Genomic DNA, 19,352 nt, shown 5'->3' on the forward strand with positions numbered 1-19,352 from the left:
CTGGCTTCGATGCCAGGCCGGGGAAGGTATCCGGGTGCTGGTGAGGGGACAGGGGACAGCAGCAGTTCTTGGTCAATACTTCGCTGCAAATATCCCTGTTCTGGTTATTTCAAGGGAACGGCGGTAACAACAGTCAGTCCAACCACCTGTAAATAGGATGCTTTTCCCAAAACACACGCGATGCCTAGAGATACAGCCATGCATGCCTGGTTTCCCCTCCCTCGGGAGCTGCCCCTGCATCAGCAGGAATCCCCTATGGCTCTGCCAGCCTTGGGGGCAGGACAGGCTAGAAAACTCCTGGAAGAGCAACCTCACCCCTGCTACCAAGCCATACAGTGAGAATGAGCTCACCAAGAAGGCTGGTGCTGCTGCGTTCAGTGTCAGCACCCAAGCAGAAGAGATGTGGCAGCTCAGGCTGCCTTCCTGAGCTTGTTCGCGTGAGCCTTTCCCCTCCGAACTGACAAATAGCTCTTTCAGGTAAAAGACTGATGGCTAAATCCAGCAGCTGGGCTCTTGGGGCAGCTCCTGCTGGGTTGACAGCAGCAGGGACGTGCTGCCCCACATGCAGGGGCTGCCTCGCAAATTTGGCTCAGCCTCATGTTGTCCGAATAACCGTGGGCCTCCCTTTGACAGCACGTATTCTGTAAGAGGAGTTCCCCAACATGCTTTGTAGTGACATGAAGTACCAGCAAGAGAGTAAGAAAATCATTCTGCTTGTGGTTAACAGGCTGTGGTTGCATCACATTGTTCCCTCTTGACATCCAATTTACTAATTTTTATGCATGAGTACCTGACACACACAGAACAAGACCACCGCCTTTCACTGGGATACCCACAGAAAGGTTAAGTGGGGAAAAATCCCTCTTTAACCAAACATCTTCCTTGAAGGATGGGAAAGCGTGTCACGGCCTTACACAGGGTGTAAACTCAAGTCCTTGAGTTGGCTGCTTTAGCCGAGAGAAGGAAACATTTCTTCAGACTTTATGTCCCTCCAATTACTGATAATATTTCACTGCAGCAGCACGACACAGTTTCAGTCATTTTGTAGAGACCACAGAGTGACCGGCTTGTAATGGTCATACTGAGCTCTTGCACTGGACTGTGGAGCGTGTTATAAAGCCCAAAAGGCACCCTTGGTAGCACATTACTTAATATAAACCACTGAATTTCTGGAAAAAAAAAAAGTATTCCCGAAATCTAGATTGGTTCAAGTGACTGTCTTCTGAAATCAGAGCAAGTAGAACAGCAATTTTTTTGGGCAGTAGCTCTAAGATGAAATTCCCAGCCAAAATATCAAATGCTCTATCATCAGTCTTAGTCAACTATTTATTTCCCCCAATAATCATTTATTTATACCACAAAGATGAACCAATAATTGAAGTTCTGTGGGTTTCGGGCCACATACGTGTCCAAGTTCTTCAGGCCCTAGAGCACATGAATGCAGGATTTCCAGGATCTGAGCCCTGGATGAAGACAAAGATGAAGTCAACTGGGAACGACCAATACCTTTGAACTTGTACCCAAGCCTGTGAAGACTAAGACCAGTAGAAGCTACAGGCTTAAATACAACCATGTCTGTTTTAACAGGGAACTGGACCAGCTGATACTTGACAGTAACTTTTAACTGGGAGGAGCCGTAACTACTGCAACAGCAAAGGCTGCAACAGTGAAACGTGTGTTACAAACAAAAGCAATCAGCTGCAAAGTGCAAATATTAGGAAGAAATCAAAACATCAATATTTCCCACAAATGGATTCTTTCTGGAGCATACCTAAAGACTTTTTTCTTTCTTTGCACGAGAGGCACAAGCTGGAAAAGGCATGGCTTTCCAGCGGTCTCAAAAGCGCACGTGCTATTCCGGCAGACGCGGCAGGGCCGGCTGCTGGCAGCGCATTAGGATACTTTGTTCCGCAGAGATTGTCCGGGAGGTTTTGTTTGGCTTTTAATTGTCTCTGTAGAGAAAGGAAAGCCTCGGCCGAGGGGCTTTAACACAGCATCTCTGCTGCCTATTAATTCCCGAGATCTCCCTAACTAGCTTTGTTTCCTCTCCAGAGCTCGGCGCGCTCTTTTGCCGGAGCACGACGCCACGGACGCGCAGCTTGGTTAAAGCCAGCGTTTCCCTCCTGCTGCAGACAAGGCCGTCCTTTATTGGCTGTGGAACAAGATAACGGGCTTAATCTTCCCAGTAACACGTGAGTTTTCATGTCTCACTTTAATCTGCCAAACACTGGGGCCGAGTGTACCATCACATGCCGATTTCACTTTTCTATGAGCGAGTGACTCCCGGGCTCAATGATGGATTGTTTGCTCGCTTTTAACAACAGTCAAGATGGTGAATGCCCCGGGGGTGACAGACAGTGTGCAATGGGAACGGCAGCAAATCTGATGGCCCAGTTCAAGTTCACCTGACAAAGCTGAAGCAGTCTGCGAGCAGCATTCGAGAAAGGATTATTCACACTAGCATTATATTTTTGAATGCATTTTTTCTCCCCGCGCAGCTGCCCAGCTCCCCAACACTGAAGGTTTATGCACCATAATAAAGAGATTTAATTTTTTTTTTTCTTCTCTTGCTTCTCCCTCTTTACACCTAGTTCTAATCAGGCAGCGTGGTGATAGGGCATCTTTCCAAACAACTCGGCACAAACATCACCTAGAAAACAATAGCATTGCTAAAAAGTGGGAACAAAAGCCTAAAAATCTCTGCTGGCTGCAGAAACAAAAGCGGATGGTTTTGTTAAAGCTAACTCTGTTGGGGAGCCATCTTTTGGAGGAAAGTTTGATGCCGCGTTGCCTTTCTCGTCAGGAAAATCTCCCCAAAGAAACAACCCCAGCCTTTGAGCTCGAGGGCAGTGGGATATCAGGGCTTTGGAGGAGAAGAGAAGAATTTGAAACGAAGGCAGCTTTTAACTACTGATGGAGTGGGAAAGCTGAAAAATCTACCATTTTTCAGTTGCAGAATCCTATAATACACATGGGAGTGCACCTGCACATCCGTGCGCACACACGCGTATTCTGGAGGTGCTGGCATGGTCTTGGAAGAGTAAAATCTACGTCTCGTCATAGTTTGTTACTGCCTCTCCAGCCAAAACAAACTTGAGCTCCAGTACTGTGCATTATTCCAGTTTTATGTGGCATTGTTAAGGGGAATTCGTGTAACTGTTGCTTCAACTTCTCCAGAAGTAGTTTTTCTGCCTGCTGAACTACGCTAGTAACACCAGGAAAGAGGTGCTGGAAGGATCTAAGATCCCTTTCTTTCTCCTGTGGAACAGAAAATCAGCTGCCATCTGTAGATGCAAAGATGTGCCCTCTGCTTTTAATCAAAACCTGCAATGCATCCTCTTACAGAGGCTGAAACAAGCCTCTTCCTGTAAGCCCACACAGGTTATTCACCAGTTAAAAGCCTGTCCACAGCAGATGTAAAATGGACAGCTGAGTTTTTTAAGACAAAATGCCTTAGTCAGCATACTTGCTCTGAAAATGCTTCTTCCATCATCATAGTCTGAATTTGGGTCATACTGCCAATAGTTTTTGCGGGGTTTTCATTATTATTTCAACCAGACACTCCAGTTGGCTGAATTCAGCATTGAAGGGGCACAGCATTTTCTGTGAGGAGCTCCCATTCCCCTTTTTTTATGGCTGTTTTCTCTGCAGTGTATTGATACATTATCTGACCACGCCAGCAGGTTTAACTCTTTTCAGCTAACCAGCCTGTGTGTGGGGGAAAAAAAAAAAAAAAAAGATTTCACCTGTTCAGCCAGAATTCACAAAGTTGGGGGGGAATTGCTTCCCTCCACATGCTTCTGAAATTTACTGTGACAGAGTAAGTTTATCTGTCAGGTCTCTTGGAGGCCAGTGCGTGGTTATCAGTATGTGAATTGCTGTAGGTGGCGAAGGAGGTCACATGAGTGAATTGCAAGCTTTAGTTTAAAAATCAAAACACAACACCAAAACAAACGTCACTAAAAGATTGTTGCGTAAAAAGTAAAAGGCTGCAGCTGCCTTTAACCCAAGCAGGCACTACTGAAGCACGCAGCCAGCATCCACGCCAAGGGCAGTGGAGTCCTGGTCTTAAAACTCAGGGGCTCTCTGAGTATGCTTGATAACAACCTCAAACACGACCAAAAATACTGCTAAAACGTTGAAGGACTAAGTTGCAGCTGTTTGCATGTGTGATAGTCAAGTGTGTTCCCAGCACAGAGCTGTCAAGAAAACCCCCCATCATGTCAGTCCACATCAGTGGACGAGTGGGGTGGGAGGATCAGGGGCTCTGTGTGGGCTGCTGGTGAGGGCAGTGGGTAAATAGATCACTTACATATTACTGCACATCTGTTTTACTTCCATAAATGTATTTCGTACCATGTGCTGGAAAAGCAGTTGGTTGGAAGCTCTGAGGCACAACCCATCGGACGCATCGTCCTCACTACTGGCAGCAAGTTGCACGTCTCCTCCTGTCTGCCTCTGTCCGGGACTGGGCTGAGAAGGGGACTGCTTCTTCCTGACCACCTTCCAGCTCTGTGAGGCTGGATGACAGGGAAGGGAATGCTTTTCCTCCCTAGCTAGAACCAAAACTGGCACTGAGGCTGCTTACTCTGTGCTTATTAGATGCTGGACTCACCCCTGAACCGCTCCTTTGTACAAGCGGCTACACTCGTGTCCAGTGAGATTATTGGTGGGAATTACTTACAGAATTGGTCACCAAACATGTGGTGCTCACCATTCCCTGAGAGGCAGAAGAGATGTGCCATCCTTAAGTGAGAACTGTTCTTCTCTTGGGAAATTCTTCTGAGAGTTTGTTAAGTGTAGCAGCCCTAACTTATTCATGGAAAGCACCTTTTGGTTCAAGATGACTATTTTTTCCTTGGAGAGCAGCTTGGCTGTTACAGTTCAAACCATGATTGCCACCCGTTTCCATGTTGTGTGGCCACATACGTGCATATACACATACACCTCTGAACGAAACCTGGTTGTTTTGGAAGTGACCAAAACATTACCATCTGATCCCTGAAGCATTTATACAAGCTTCTGCAAATTCTACAGATGGCTGAAATACAACTCACTGCTTCTGTCCCACTCCACCTCATATTCTGTTTCCCAAGAGCGGATGGTGCCTATTGCCCTTAACGGGTCTGAATGGATTAGGAGTTGACAGAGTCCTGTGGTCTGCCTTTGGGAGGCTGTTTCATTACTCTTCTTAACTTCTCCTGTTAATTCTTACAAACAGTTAAAACAACACGAGGTTGAGATGGTACACAAAATGCTAACACGGTATTACCAGCCTGGATGCAAAGACCAGAACTCGCCAAACTCATGCAGGTCATGACTGACCCGACTCTCAGGAGTGTCATCTCCGTGGCTCTGATCCCACAAAGACGATACGCTCCTGAAGGCCTGTAGGATAAAACACCATCCAGCTCACAGGGTCCTTCTTTGCGTGACTGTCTTGTGAAAGCCTACATTGGCAGCTCCACCGAGGGTCTCGTTAAAGAAAGGCAGCGACAGATTTCATTGCACTCCACGTGTTGATTATTGAAGAAGTAATAAATTCCTTTCTTCCCGAAGTTGGAACGTGAAACATCTTTGGTATTCAGAGAATGAATCTGGGGGTCTGTGAGGTAGATGAGGCCTTTCCCGTTACCTGTCACCCAACCTGCGGAAGAAAGGACACATCTTGGTATCGAGCATCACAGCCTTTGTGTTATCGTACTCCGGACTGTCTGCTTGGCACAGCCCACGCTCTGTTCATGTCACTTCAGTGACTCCCAGTTGGCACCTATGTCAGCAAAAGCAGAACCCTACGAGGTACATAATGAATAATTAATGAAATTAATATCCTGAAGACACCTGTGTGCTAAAGGTTGAGGCTGAAAGATTTTGTCCTTGACTTATAACCAAAGAGCTCAATTCTCCATTAGCTAAAGAGGGGACCTTTTTTTAGGCTTGCCAACTTTATGAAGGAAGAAGCGTGACAAAACCCACTGCTTCTTTTAGTGATTCTGCTTTAGATGGTTCTACAAGACACATTCTTGCAGACTGGCTTCAGTCTAATGAGTTGCAGACCACTCCACGGCACGAAGCTGTGGCACACTCGGGAGCACGCGGCTGACGTGCCCTCACTGCGGTGCAGGGCAGAACAAGAGCAGTGCTCAAGGCAAAGACAGACCTGCACCTTCCTCCCTCGCCTTCCGTCAGTTAGAGACAGTTCATCCTTTGTACAGTCTGTTTTCCAACGTCAAAGTGAAAGGACAGGCAAGAAAAGTTCTCTGTGATACAAACCTTGCAGATCAACAACAACGTCTGTTCCGTTGGAGAACTCATAGGAGAAATGGCCGTAGGCCAGACCGTACTCCGTGGCTTTGTACTCGTTCTTCACCACCTTTGTATTATTGGACAGCTTCACAAACTCCCCAAGGATGTAGGGCTCCACGCTCACGCATCCTTTTATAGTTCTGTCCTCCAGTATCTGGAAAGAGAGTGTTGGTGACAGTCACGCAAGCGCAGATGTGAAAACCAAGACACTAAAGCTCCTCCAACTGAAGTCCTGCTTTCTTCCTCCTGAAACTATCCATCATGAGATGGATAGAAAGAGTCTTCACGTTAACCCAGTGGTCATTCTAAGCACAGGCTGTTTAGATGAGGAGCTCACATTTAACTAGCACAGACAGTGGTACAAGATCCAACATAAAGTCAGCCTGACAGGGCAAACTCTGTGAGCAACAAATTCTCGGGATATCTAGTTTGTCCAGCAACCTGGAAACTTCTTCCAGGAGACTATGTCTAAAGAATAAGCTAGAAAGCTGAAAAGATTTGGGTAAACCTGCACCCGGTCCTTCTCCAGTGTGTCAATAACCCATGGGAGGGTTTTGGTTTTTCTTCCAGTCATTTCTACATTCATAAAGTTGTAAGTACTGATGCCAGACTCTCATTAGGCCTTATTAGTGAGGGGCACAGAGCCAGATCTAGTGCCAGAACAGCTAACAGAAACAGTAACACACATCGCAGGCTATCCTACACCTCCACGCTCTACTGTGGAGGGTAGCTCTCCATATTTGAAACACAAGTCAAATGAAAAGTTAAGCGTAAGAATAAGACAGAAAACTTTCACTTTCCTGCTGGGGGCTGGATGTTAACTTTAACCTCTGTGCCAGGTCACCCAGACACAGCTCCTGCCTCTAACAACCAGGCTGGGTGTTGGCACCATGCAGAAAAGGCACGATGCTGAATTTCCTGGGCTCCATTTACAAGGGAGTTTCTGATTTCTGAGGGGACATGGCATCTTTTCTGCCAGTTCACCCACGAACTTGCAGCTCTGCAGGTAGCTGCCTTCTGTCCTGAAACGAGTAAACGCATCTACCAGGCAAGATCACATGAATGACAGCGTGTCATCTAGAGGCAGCTTAACTGCGGGTATTTTAACATCAAAATTGACTTAAGACACTCTTAAGAAATACAAAGGAATTGATGGGAAAAGTCAGTTCTTACCAGGAGTACTGCAGATGGGATATAGAAGATTTGGGTAGGGACCTTTTGCTCATACAGCCTTTTGTTGAACTCCGTCACGTAGTACTGGGCAGTCATTTGCCGTTCCACGTCACTGAGATGATGAAGCAGTCCTTTTTCTACTTTATATTCTTTCCCAACATACCTAAACCAACAGAGAAGTGTTTGGCGTGGCCGGATTTGCAGCAGACTGCGCTCGGGAAGCCCTACTGGTGATACAGAGACATCACTAGGAAGCGGAGCTTGGCTGCTCAGAAACAAAGTCAGCTGTCGGTGACGCGTTTGAAAGGGCAGTGACTAAAGTTGTAGTTTTTTTTCTTTTACAGCTCCAAGGGGCGTAAAATGCTGTACTACTGATCTATTGAATCCTAGGACGGGAGATTCGTTAACACCAGAACGTTTTGAGTCAACTTTTCCTGACTCTGAAGGGAGACCTGACACACAGGTACCTAAAATACTCTTCTTAACCCCTAGTAATTCACAAGCTACTCCTAATAACAATCCGAAACCTGCAATTAGCAGAGCTCTCCTGATGCAGAAGCCTTTACGAAGCAAATAGGTGATTTTAAACCTTCTTTCAGAGCAGAAAGAAGGAACATTTAAACTCTCATAAGATTATCCCAGCACAGATCAAGGTGAAGTCAGGCCTAAGAGATGTCATGAGCAAACAAACACTAACACAGCTGTTAGAAAACAACAGTGAAGTAACTTTTTCTTCCCAGAAATTAAAAAGCAGAGCACTGCATGGCGTGATGGGAAAGACTGCCAAAATGCCCAAGAGATATGGGAAAGCCATAAAACATTCTTGCTACAGAAAATCAGTCAAAACCTAACCAAATGTAAATTAGGCTGGAACAGACTAACCAAATCATCTTCTCCCACTTGGACTGATTCCTGTAGCTGTCCAATAAAAACTTTCACTGTCTTCTGACAACACTTGATAAAAGCTACCATCTAATAAGGCACTGGAGTAGCTCAACCATAGGTTTAAGACTAATCTTACCATACAGTTTTCATTGATATTTACATACAAGTAGCATGGATGAACATTTTATGTCAGAAACTGGTTTGGTCAATACCTTCCCAGGCTTTCTTCTTGGTGCAGGAAGTGTATCCAAAATGCACTTCTCTGTTTGCCTTCCTTGGCCACGTTCAAGTAGTCCCCAATGAATACAGCCGTTTCTTGGCCTGTCCAGAGACCTGATTTCTTCGAGTATTTTAAAAGAAGAGCAGCTGCAAAAAGAAAACACCAAGAGTAGGATGGACAATTCCACAGGACTGCTCTAAGCCTGTGCTGAGGGATGAAACATCCAGCACCCACAGGAGAAGATACTCAGGCTCCTCCGAAACCAAAGCACGGTGCTATAAAATGTGGGCTAAGAGGTATCTAGGTGCAGAGTTGGACAGTTTACATCAAGGACAAAAAATTGTGAAACAGGCTTGAGACATGCAAGATGGGATGAGCCCTAAGTGGGTTTTACTGCTCAGTGAGACAGCCTGTAGTGGTGTTGCTCTCAGCTTCTGCAAAGGCCAGGTTGGATGAGGCTTTGGGCAACCTGGTGTAGTGGAGGGTTTCCCTGCCCATGGCAGGGGGGTTGGAACTAGATGATCTTTGAGGTCCCTTCCAACCCTAACAGTTCTGTGATTCTATGATTTCTTAGTATATTGATCAAGTGTCTTCATATTAAGTTATTTATGATTAACTTAAAAATGATTATCTTAAATACACAGTTTGCAGGGATGAAATGTGGAATCTAAATGGGTGACAAAACCAGTGACTCAAGTAATGGGATGCAAAGGGCTTGATGAACTGGCACAGGGAGTTCGAGCAACCAAAGTCACCTCTTGCATGAAGGAATTGAAGCAGGAGGGACTGAGCGGGCATGGAGATGGAGCCCGTTTCCATGGAGCTGGAACAGATGTATGAATGGTTAAGAAGGAATAGGAGAAAATGGTTCACGGGAGCGTTCTTCCATTGCTAAATCTCTTACACAAAAACTCACAAACCAACAAAAAATTAAGTTCTAATAAACGATGGCTAAAACATTGTGTTAAAAAGCCCGAGCCAAGACTGTTTCCTGTGGGACTACCTGTTGCTGCGTGAAAGCGCCCATCGCTGTGTGGAAACTTACAGTATGCTTTACGAAGTTGCTTAGACTTGAAAATTCCAGTAGGCATCAGTCTCTGGACAAGCCAATCATGTTCTACCCCCGCCAGAAGCTGCAGGTAATCATCGTCCCTCAGAAATCGTGCATCAAGGATTTCTTCCTTTGTTCTCCCAGGCATGGAGATAAAACCACTTCCCCTTGGGTTCAGAAATGGACATTCAGGGGAACTCTCGGGCATTTGTGTCAATTTGCACCACGAACTCATAGATGAACTGGATTGCCTCTTGCAGCTCACCATGTCCTGAGACTTTTCTTCATCTTCTTCAGTAGTGGCACAGTCAAAGCACTCAGGTCTGAGTGTCTTTCCCCCCGAAGGCAAAGCCGTTGGTGCCCTGGGAGCTGACTGCTGCTCTGGAACAGATGCCGTAGGATAACCGTCTCCAATACTGATGAAATCAAATTCAGTGTCATCTACCGTTTCTGCTTGGGTGTCAACTTCAGGCACTTGGAGAGATCTGTTTCCCACCACGACAGATTCCCTCAGCCAGTCACGCACAGGGGAGTCGTTGGCCATTTTCAGCTCGACGCTCGCCGATAGTACGCAAGCACACCCGTTTGTGGGGGGACATGCGTCAAACGAGGGATCCTCTGTGCTATCTGCAGCTTCTCCTTCTGGGTGGACCCACACAAACTGGCTCTGGGGGCGGGACACGGGGGCTCCAGCGCCCTCCCTGCTGCTGTCCTTGGTCCTGCAGCCCAGCTCCGCCCAGGAGGAAGACTTCTCTTCCTCCTCCTCCTCTTCTGGCCTGGTAGGAACAGAGTAAACGGTGGAGAGAGAAGGATCCGCGTTGTTCACCTCCCCTGCTTTCTTTTCTAAAAGGCTCTTTACATGGTTTCTTCCGGCCCGCAGCTCTTCCCCACAAAGAGACATCTTCTCTACTAGCCTCCCAACTAGGGGTATATCTGCCTCTAAGGAAGGCTGAGGAGATCCCCAACAACCAGGCAGAGGCTCTTGAGGAGATGGAGGCCAAGCTCTGGGAAGTAATGACTGCATGTATGCAGCGTGAACATTTTCATCGCATTTCGTTGTGCAACACCGTTCCACTGCTGAGCCCTTTTCCTGCTTTTGCCCTTCCCCGGGAGCCTCTTTACTGCTATGACAGTTGAGATCCTCCCAGCTGGAAGAGTAACTTGATTTGGACAGCTTGCACCAAGAGCTCTCCGAAGCGCTGGTCTGACTCATGTTTTGCTGCCTGTCAAAAACACTCTTTCCATCATTTATTCCTATTTCTAATGGCTCAGTCTCTTCACTGAAGGAAGTTTTCATCGCATCAGAACCAATGTATTTGTTTCTTTGGCCACTGAGTCTCTCTGAGCTACTTCCTGCTCTTGGTGAATTCGGCATTTCGGCAGCACCTTTCCTCTGGTACGTTGTTTCTTCAGCAGTACACACAGTGTCTACAGTTTTGGTTTCTGTTCTCAAGGTCGTGACACAAGCTCCCACTTGGGTTTCTCCTGATGTGGCTTTATGAATCCTGCAAGTATTTTTAAACACTTCACACACCGACAGATGATGCTGAGAATGCATGGCAAGGATTTTCTCAAAGTCGACTTCCCGTTGCAGGATAGGTTTTCCCACTGTGCCTTTATAACTGTCTGGAACATAAGACCTGACATCAGAATTAGGGAAGCTTTCCACTTGCAGGCGCTTCTTCACGGATGCTATCAGAGACATGATCTCTTTGGAAAGCACTTCTTTGTCTTCCTCTTCTGTAAATGAAGTGCTGTACGAATCCAGTTTTCCCATGGCTTCTCTACATAGCCGACTCACCTCACGGAGGTTCTCGCTCTCTCCATAGAGCCATCGATGCACGGTTGCAAGGCAGAAAGCTGCTTTAATAAAACTATGGAGCTCCTGCTTGCTGGTGACGGGACTGTGACCGTTCTTGGTGAGGAGGCCCATCTCAAAGGATTCTTTGGCTTCGGACAAGTAGAACTTTCTCTTTTCTGGGGGACAGTCCTTGGAGTGACTATAGGACAGCAAACACACCCCACGGATGTTCTGGGAGGGGATGAAAGAGGAATGAAGGAGTTAAAAACCAGAACATCTCTCAGAGATCAATAAAGGGAGGAAAAAATACGTTTCTTTGCCTTACACCATTTGAAGCAAACGTCAGCTCTAACTGCCTGCTGCTGTGTTTCCTGGAGGAAACGATCTTGCTCTTTTTCCTTTGAAATATAGCTGCAGTTACGGGAGAAGCAGCATTCCCAGACGAGCTTGAAAGCCTCAGTCTGTGAACAGATACTGCTTTCTGCCCATCTGCTTAGCTTCTGACTGGAGTTCAGAGCAACGCACAGCGTCATACCCACAACACAGACAGAAGACCCAGTATGACGCAATGTTTGCAAGCCGGATTAGAGCCAAATTTAACAGCCCGGGCTCTTCTCTTTCACAAACACCACCTTCAGAATGAAGACTAATACTTACCACAGCTGTGAGGACAAACAGCGGCGTGTACTGGCTGTAGGCTGCCGCTAGCTTGCAGGCCTCGGCAGCTGACAACAAGCGATGACTGAACTCTCGGAGAAGGCTCTAGCAAAACAGAAAAAAACAAGAGAGAAAACCTCACCTCAAAGGCTTTCTTTTCCAAGAGATGGATCTACCTGGTAAGCAACCCTGTTAGACTGAAGCAAGGCAGCTTGGGATTTCTTTCTTCTATGTTGCAGGTCTCCTGAGCTCTTCGAGACCTTTGAGTCTTGGCAGAGCATGACATCATAGCTTAAACAACAACAGCCAGGTCTGTTGCTGCAGGAGCCTTTTTGCTCGGGTTTAGCATTCACATGTCACTTTTTGACCCTATAAACATTCTCTATGTTACGCAGACAGACACACACGCTCTGTAAATACTCTTCATGTTTTCTTTCTCCTGAAGCAAGGCACCCTCCCACCCAGGTGCTAATGAACTCTTACAACTGGAGCAATGGAAGTTTTTCAGCTCTCAGCACAGGAGAGGAACTGGAGAAAGAACAAAGCGTGGAGCAATTTGGGACAAAAACGTATAGTCATCTGAAGAATCTATACACACAAATACCAAGCCAAGTCTTACCAGGTCAATCTCAGCATTGGTTTTAAAGCGTACATAATCCTTTTCATTCATGGAAGCTAAGATGTCTGCCAGAATACCCAAGGAAGTAGCAATTCCCTGAAAGAGAAACGGAAAATTATGATAGTGTTTTTCCCCTTGTATTCTGAATTTTACTGCTCACAATAAAGTACATTCTGTGCAGAACACACTAGTAAAGAACCCAAAACAAACAAATAATAAGATCCAAAGAGAAGCACTGCTAAGAAATTCACCGACATGGCCTTGGTAGGGTTTTATTCATTTCCACTTCCATAAAGTGCAGCCTGGTGGATACGTTTGAGTTTCCATGAGTGGCAGCTATCCCAACTACCGCTAGCTCTAGGTTTCAACTTAAACAACGTTGCGTTTTCCTTAGTACTGCCTTTTCCCAAGGTGCTGTTGGTGACATTGAAAGTCAAGTCTTATGCTGTCACCAAAAGCTGCATTAAGCCCTTGGCTAACCATATCTGAAAAAAAGACTCAATCTGGTTTACCGCTGTTTTCCAGAATAGACTATAGAAAGCCAAAAATTACGTTTAGGAACCCACCAGTTGATCCCAGTCTTTCTAAAAAATCCAGGTTGAAGATGTCTAGAGAGACGACAGAAGTAATAAACACTTATCACACATAGCCTAAGAAAACAAGCATGTGTGTTAACACACTTCCCTAGTTTATCGCACCATTTAAAAATCAAATGCACAGAGTTGGACAAAAGTCAAGAGTTCTCGGTGTTGATAATGTCATCTTCAGTTTCTAATTGAGTTTTCTTGGTGAGTTGTAATTGGTTCTGCAGAACCAATTGAAAAATAAGACACGAACATTTAAAATATAAATCTGTGAACCTGCTAACGGTCTCTCTCTGGAAGATTTGATTTACATGTGCTACCTAAGGGTCTGCCCAACTAAATAGTTAAGAACATCAAGAAGTATCCGTACCCTTTCAACAAAATTCCCTAGATCTTTGCTTTTAGAGAAACATTCTGAGATTGAGGCCAAGCTTTAAGGTACAGCAGAGGAGAGAGGATGAGGTCTGGTTTTGTGGGATATCCTACACTGAGGTACAATTACTAAACTTCTTAAAGCATCACCCTAGGACTTGCAAGACTTCGGTTCACATTCCTGTTTAGCTACGGACACATGGCGTGACTGTTGCTTCATCTACAGTGGGAAGATGAGCACAGCCAAGCCTCACGAAGGTGTTAAAACTGGTAGGGGACCTGTTGCAAGGTGTTCAGATACTGCAGTGCCAGGAAACATCCAACACTCCCAACAGACAGCCTAGTGCAGCTTGTCAACACTCCAGCAAATAGACATGCTTGTTACTAGGACAAAATTGAGCCTTAGTCCTAATAAATAGATAAATAAGTAAAATCTGTGGCTGCATTCTGCCTTCAGTGATGGTTCACTTCAGCTGATTCTGCTTAATGAAAACTATTACTTTGATTCCCCTGCAGGAAAAAAGGTGTCCGTAAGCCTGTGCAAGCATGCGGAAACAATGTGCAATGCAGACCTCGGCCAGAGCATTCGTCCTGCATGTTAACCCTGTCTGAGGTGTGTAATTGAAACGTTACTGCTAAGAGACTTTACTCAAGTCCACAAAAGCTATTCTGGAACTATCATTAGATTAGCAAGAATACCCAGAGGGAAAAGGAAATACTACCTTTTTATCTGGTTGAGGAAGTTTGAAATATCCCGCAATTGAAGCCCAAATCAACTCTGCCGCCTCATACCACATCCCTGAAATAAATCAGAACCACAGTCGCTGAGCAGATCACAGCTACAGATGTCCTTCAATAGTTTGTGTTACACCTGCTTGAGTCAGGAGCCGCAAAACAGTAGAAAACCACACCGTGGCATTTTTTTGCTTTGGCAACATCGAGCATTTATTAGTTTCCTTTAGCTTTCGCCTGTGCATAAACACACATTTTATGATCATAAAAGACTTCAGCTCAACAGTCATGGAAGATGAAAGGTCACAGCAAAAGCATAAAATTAAGGTGGGTGGCCTCAAGTACCAAGCTCTGAATGCAGAAGCCCATCATGCTGAAAACAAGGGATTTTTTTGTCTCGAGAGAGAAAATTGCTGTGACGTACCTGTGACAAACTACTGCGTGCCTTCGGGAACAGCGAATTTGGGAAAAGTTTCAGCAGAGTAGCACAGAGAAAAAGGGAACGACACTTCAGAAGCCTTTTCGACTTAGAATCATACAATGGCATAGGCTGGAAGGGACCTCAGAGATCATCTAATCCAACCTCCCTGTCATGGGCAGGGACGCCTCTCAACTAGATCAGACTACTCAAGGCTCCGTCCACCCTGGCCTTGAACACGTCCAGGGAGGGGGCATCCACAACTTCTCTGGGCAATCTATTCCATAGTCTTACCACCCTTGTACTGAAGGATTTCTTCGTAAGATATAATCTAAATCTGTTCTTCTTCAACTTAAACCCATTTCCCCTTGTCCTATCAGTGGACACTCTTGTAAAATGTCCCTCCCCAGCCTTCCTGTAGGTTCCCTTCAGGTATTGGAAGGCAGCTATTAGGTCCCTCCAAAGTCTTCTCTTTTCAAGGCTGAACAATCCCAGCTCCCGCAACCTGTCCTCATAGCAGAGGTGCTTCAGCCCCTAGATAATCTTTGTGGCCCTCCTGTGAACACACTCCAACAGATCTATGTCTCTCTTATGGTGGGGACACCAGAACTGGATGCAGTATTCGAGGTGGGGTCTCACAAGAGCAGAGACTTACTATTAATCTTATCAGAAAATGCTAATTTCTAAAATGCATTGGCTTGGTACATGGCTCTAGGTCCTCGCTGCAGAGAGATGGGCGTACAACTCATCTTCTGTGGCTGTGTTAGGGGCACCAGGTAGGTGTTCTACACAAGCTAAAACCCTGACGCAGGCCAAAGGCACCATTTTAAAGCTTGACTGCAAAGGGAAAAAAACCAGGGAAAAACCTTGAGCAGACTTTTATACAAAAAACCCTTACCAAGCTTTTGGAGGATCTGTCCTCTGATTTGTAAGCAGACTGACTGAACAAGAATCCGATCGCTTTCCTTCGCGTATCGCCAGGTACCTGCAGAAAGAGTGAAAAGTCAGTGAAGGATGAAAAATGCTGCTGTCATTTTAAGCCTCTCAGGGTAACCTAAATCCCAGTAAATTGCCAGGATCCTCCCCATTAAATTCAGCTGGTTTGAGCCAGGGCTTACAGGCAGATAGACCACAAAGTGACAGTGAGTTAGGGGCACGCAGCTTGAGTGACAGCTATTTGGTGCATAAAAACAATCTAATAAGTGGAAGGTGCCTCTCTTCTGCGCAGTAACAGAGTCATGGCACATAAATATTGTACAAAATTCCACTGAAAACCAGTCACAAGGATTAACATGAGATATCTTCGCTGTCACCAGCATACAGAGCAGAGCACAATACATTTAACCATCGACAAAACGTGTTTTCTTTTCGGGTATCACCATCTTATGAAGATTGAAACAAAAGTTTTCATGTTAATGCAGTATGGTTAGTCACACAGAGTCTTTTGTTATCAAATCTGTATCAGATTTCCAAATAGAATATGAAATAAAAATCACTAAGCTTTCTTAAGTATTGCAAACATTTCACTGCAGTTCTCAGCATGACATTACCTGTTGAGCAACACATCTTCCATGTCAAATAAACACCTATTATCGCTGAATATTATTAACATAGTCTTAAAAGAACAGCGTGATCACATAGCCAGTTCTCCTTTAATAGCCATAGCTGGTATTTTGTTTAAAGCTCTTTTGCCTGAAGGCCTTCTTGGACAATAATCTCAGTTTCACATGAAAAACAAACCAACAAAACCCAGAATAGGCTTCTTGAATGTTTTAAGTTTCACGGTTGTAGAGACATCTGAATGTATCGACTAAATAAAACCTGAAGGCTAAGAAAACGGAGAACAAATAAATCCCTAAAATAAATTGTCTCAAAACCATAACTAAATAATAATTACAGATGTCTGTTCAAATTAATAAATTCTTACCATCAGAAATACTACACATCCCTCCAGATCTGAAACGAGCCACACAACCAGCAGTAGAGTCGTTGAACAAAGGTTAAGAAAAGAAAATTTCTACAGACAGCATCATGCATGAAGGAATCATCCCTTTTGTACAGTTTTGCATGTCTATCCAGCAATAGAATAAAGTGCTCTAAGAATCAGGACTTGCTCTCTTTTTTTCTTAACCCCAAAAGATATCAAATAATCACACTGCAGTCTGCTACAGGTCTAGAATAAAGTATTCATTTAGTTCAGAAGATCAGCATTACTCTAACTGGATTTTTCGGGAGGAAGGAAGTTGTCTTAGTGGTCTAGGCAGTCAGTTGCTTGAAATTGGTCCACGTTCTCAAGTTCTCTGGCCAGAGAAATCAGTAGGAAGGCTGTCAATCCAGAACATTTTCCCACTCAAGTGAAGATATACAAGGACAAATTACGGAAATTTGAAAGCAAAGTTGCAGTTTCCACATTGTGACAAAGAATGGTGAAGAAAAGAGACACGTGATGGTAAGGAATCATTACTGAGGTCAGATCTATCGGAAACTTGTGTGACCGTTCAAATTAGTTTAAAAAACCCCACCAGGACAGCAACTACCAAATTGGAAAAAAAAATATATAAAAATACCTGTTGCTCCGTTGTCATTAATAAGGTTGCTTAGGATATATTCAGCTTTTAAAAGTTTACCTGATTAAAAATAAAACAAAAGATAGAAAATGAATATAAAAACATTATCGTGTGGCGTGAAGTGAACCAAAATATTCATCAGTGAAAGCCCCAGCAAAACGTACTCTTCCTCCCAGCACCGTCAGCAGGTCCACACTGGGACTGAACTTTCCAAACAAGGCTCAGAGCAGGGGAGGGGGCAACAGGACTGGGGCAGGCACCGAGCTGCTGGCCACCCCACTGGCTGGCATTCCCTGCTCTTGTTGCTTTTGCAGAAGGAAGCAGTCTAGCCTGCTTCCTTCAGCAACAGAGCTGCCAGGTTCTGTCCCAAGGAAACACGGGGTTTTGTAAACCCGTTTTGGTCTCTCTGGGGAGTTCACCAGGAGGGGAATCTCTAGCCCATCAACTGGAGTGTGCCAGGACGCAGACAGCATGGCCATGGGAGCACGAAAAGTCCACAGCCACAAAGAAAAATAGCTGTGTAAAGAATTTATAGCTCTCTCTTCTGCAAATAAAAGATTCCTCAGTTGGGTTTTTCATAGCAGGTTTGTCTGGCTTTTTTTTCTTCTCCCCAGTAGGACAGTAGGAAGATACATTAAAAATCCTTCAGGTGTTGCCTACGTTATAGGAATGATGGAATTGCTTTTTTTTTTTACCAATCAGTTTATCCTCAAGGAGTTGTAAGTGTCATTGTTTGCATAGTCAAGTGGTCCCACTGAAAAAAAAAAATAAAAAAGCAGCTGGGACAGTGCAGAGAAAATGCCAAGGTTCTAATTTACTTTTTCAAGGCCCTTGGTCAGAAGTATAGCAATTCAGATATCCCTGTTTGAAACCAGCAGGGAAGATTTGTTAAGGAACAAAAGCTCCAATTAGTATTTTCCACACCCTTTCACAATTTTCTCTCCTGCTTTTGGCTCTGAAACCCTTTATACCAGCCCCTTTGTGCTAGTGAGAAGAGCTGGGAGGGCTCAAGGGGGCTGAGAGTGGGCTGTCCGTTTGAAAAGATGGCACCGGGGCCGTGAGCATGTCATCCCCAGCAAAGGACAAAGTGTCTTCTTCCAAGTCAAGCAGCTCCTAGTCGGGCTGGAGTCGAGAGAAGGGAGCAGTACCTGTGTTGGCGGAGAGGCGAGCCTGGCGGATGAGCACCTGCGGACCGATCGGCGTGGCGGGCTGCAGCCTGTGCAAACCCTTGGCAATCCGGAGAAGTTGGCTGGAGGCGTCGATCCAGTACAGGAACCGGTCAATCAGGAATACAATAGCAGCTGCCGTTACGCAGTCCTTGACCATGATGGAGGCTTTCAAATAAACCTGAAAAGAAAACCAGCGCTGTGAGGCAGCCTTGGAGAAACCCACCTCGCACCGTCGACAGAAAGGACCCAGTTTTAATAACCCTCTGCCTAACGGTGCCGCCTACGGACCAGTTTAGAACAGATGGGATATCCGTAGTTATTTGCTACGCAGTTTTACAGCGAGTGAAGTACTGAACACTACGAGAAGAAAATATTCACTAGCAATCAAAAGGCTGTCTCGCAATTTCTACTCGCCTAATCATCTCTACATTCTAAGGTGTTTGCATAACAGAGAAAGTCTTTGTGGCAGTGATCAGATAGGATTTATCATAACCTACAATTATGACTATTCCTGATCATAGAACGGCTTGGGTTGGAAGGGACCTCAAAGATGATCTCGTTCCAACCACCCTGCCATGGGTAGGGACACCTTCTAGTACACCAGGTTGCCCAAAGCCTCATCCAACCTGGCCTTGAACAGGATGGGGCAGCCACAACTTCTCTGGGCAACCTGTCCCAGTGCCTCACCACCCTCACTGTAAAAAATTTCTTCCTTACATCTCATCTAAATCTCCCCTTTTCAGTTTAAAGCCATTGATCATATTTTCGTTTTTAAGATAGGAAAGTTCCACCTGTTTA

The 19,352-nt window shown here is 45.2% G+C and overlaps 1 protein-coding gene across 2 annotated transcripts in view; it reads right to left on the minus strand.

Moving 5' to 3' along the window:
• Window positions 1-5,392: 5,392 nt before the first annotated feature.
• The window catches only part of ALPK1 (alpha kinase 1), a 28,537-nt gene continuing 14,577 nt past the window's right edge, over window positions 5,393-19,352 (minus strand). The window contains exons 3-14 of one of the 2 annotated variants that reach the window (XM_086611787.1): window positions 18,534-18,732; window positions 17,386-17,445; window positions 15,717-15,803; window positions 14,391-14,467; window positions 12,713-12,808; window positions 12,094-12,198; window positions 10,331-11,667; window positions 9,630-10,219; window positions 8,577-8,730; window positions 7,480-7,642; window positions 6,274-6,460; window positions 5,393-5,647 (exon numbers count right to left, since the gene is read on the minus strand). In XM_086611787.1, coding sequence (XP_086467913.1) covers window positions 5,451-5,647; window positions 6,274-6,460; window positions 7,480-7,642; window positions 8,577-8,730; window positions 9,630-10,219; window positions 10,331-11,667; window positions 12,094-12,198; window positions 12,713-12,808; window positions 14,391-14,467; window positions 15,717-15,803; window positions 17,386-17,445; window positions 18,534-18,732 — 3,252 coding nt within the window. In that variant the 3' untranslated portion in view covers window positions 5,393-5,450. Of the gene's footprint in view, window positions 5,648-6,273; window positions 6,461-7,479; window positions 7,643-8,576; window positions 8,731-9,629; window positions 11,668-12,093; window positions 12,199-12,712; window positions 12,809-14,390; window positions 14,468-15,716; window positions 15,804-17,385; window positions 17,446-18,533; window positions 18,733-19,352 lie in introns of both variants that reach the window. The other variant, XM_086611786.1, reaches the window with a different exon arrangement.

Source organism: Tauraco erythrolophus, chromosome 5, assembly GCF_009769465.1.
Source record: "Tauraco erythrolophus isolate bTauEry1 chromosome 5, bTauEry1.pri, whole genome shotgun sequence".
Classification (NCBI taxonomy): Eukaryota; Metazoa; Chordata; class Aves; order Musophagiformes; family Musophagidae; genus Tauraco; species Tauraco erythrolophus.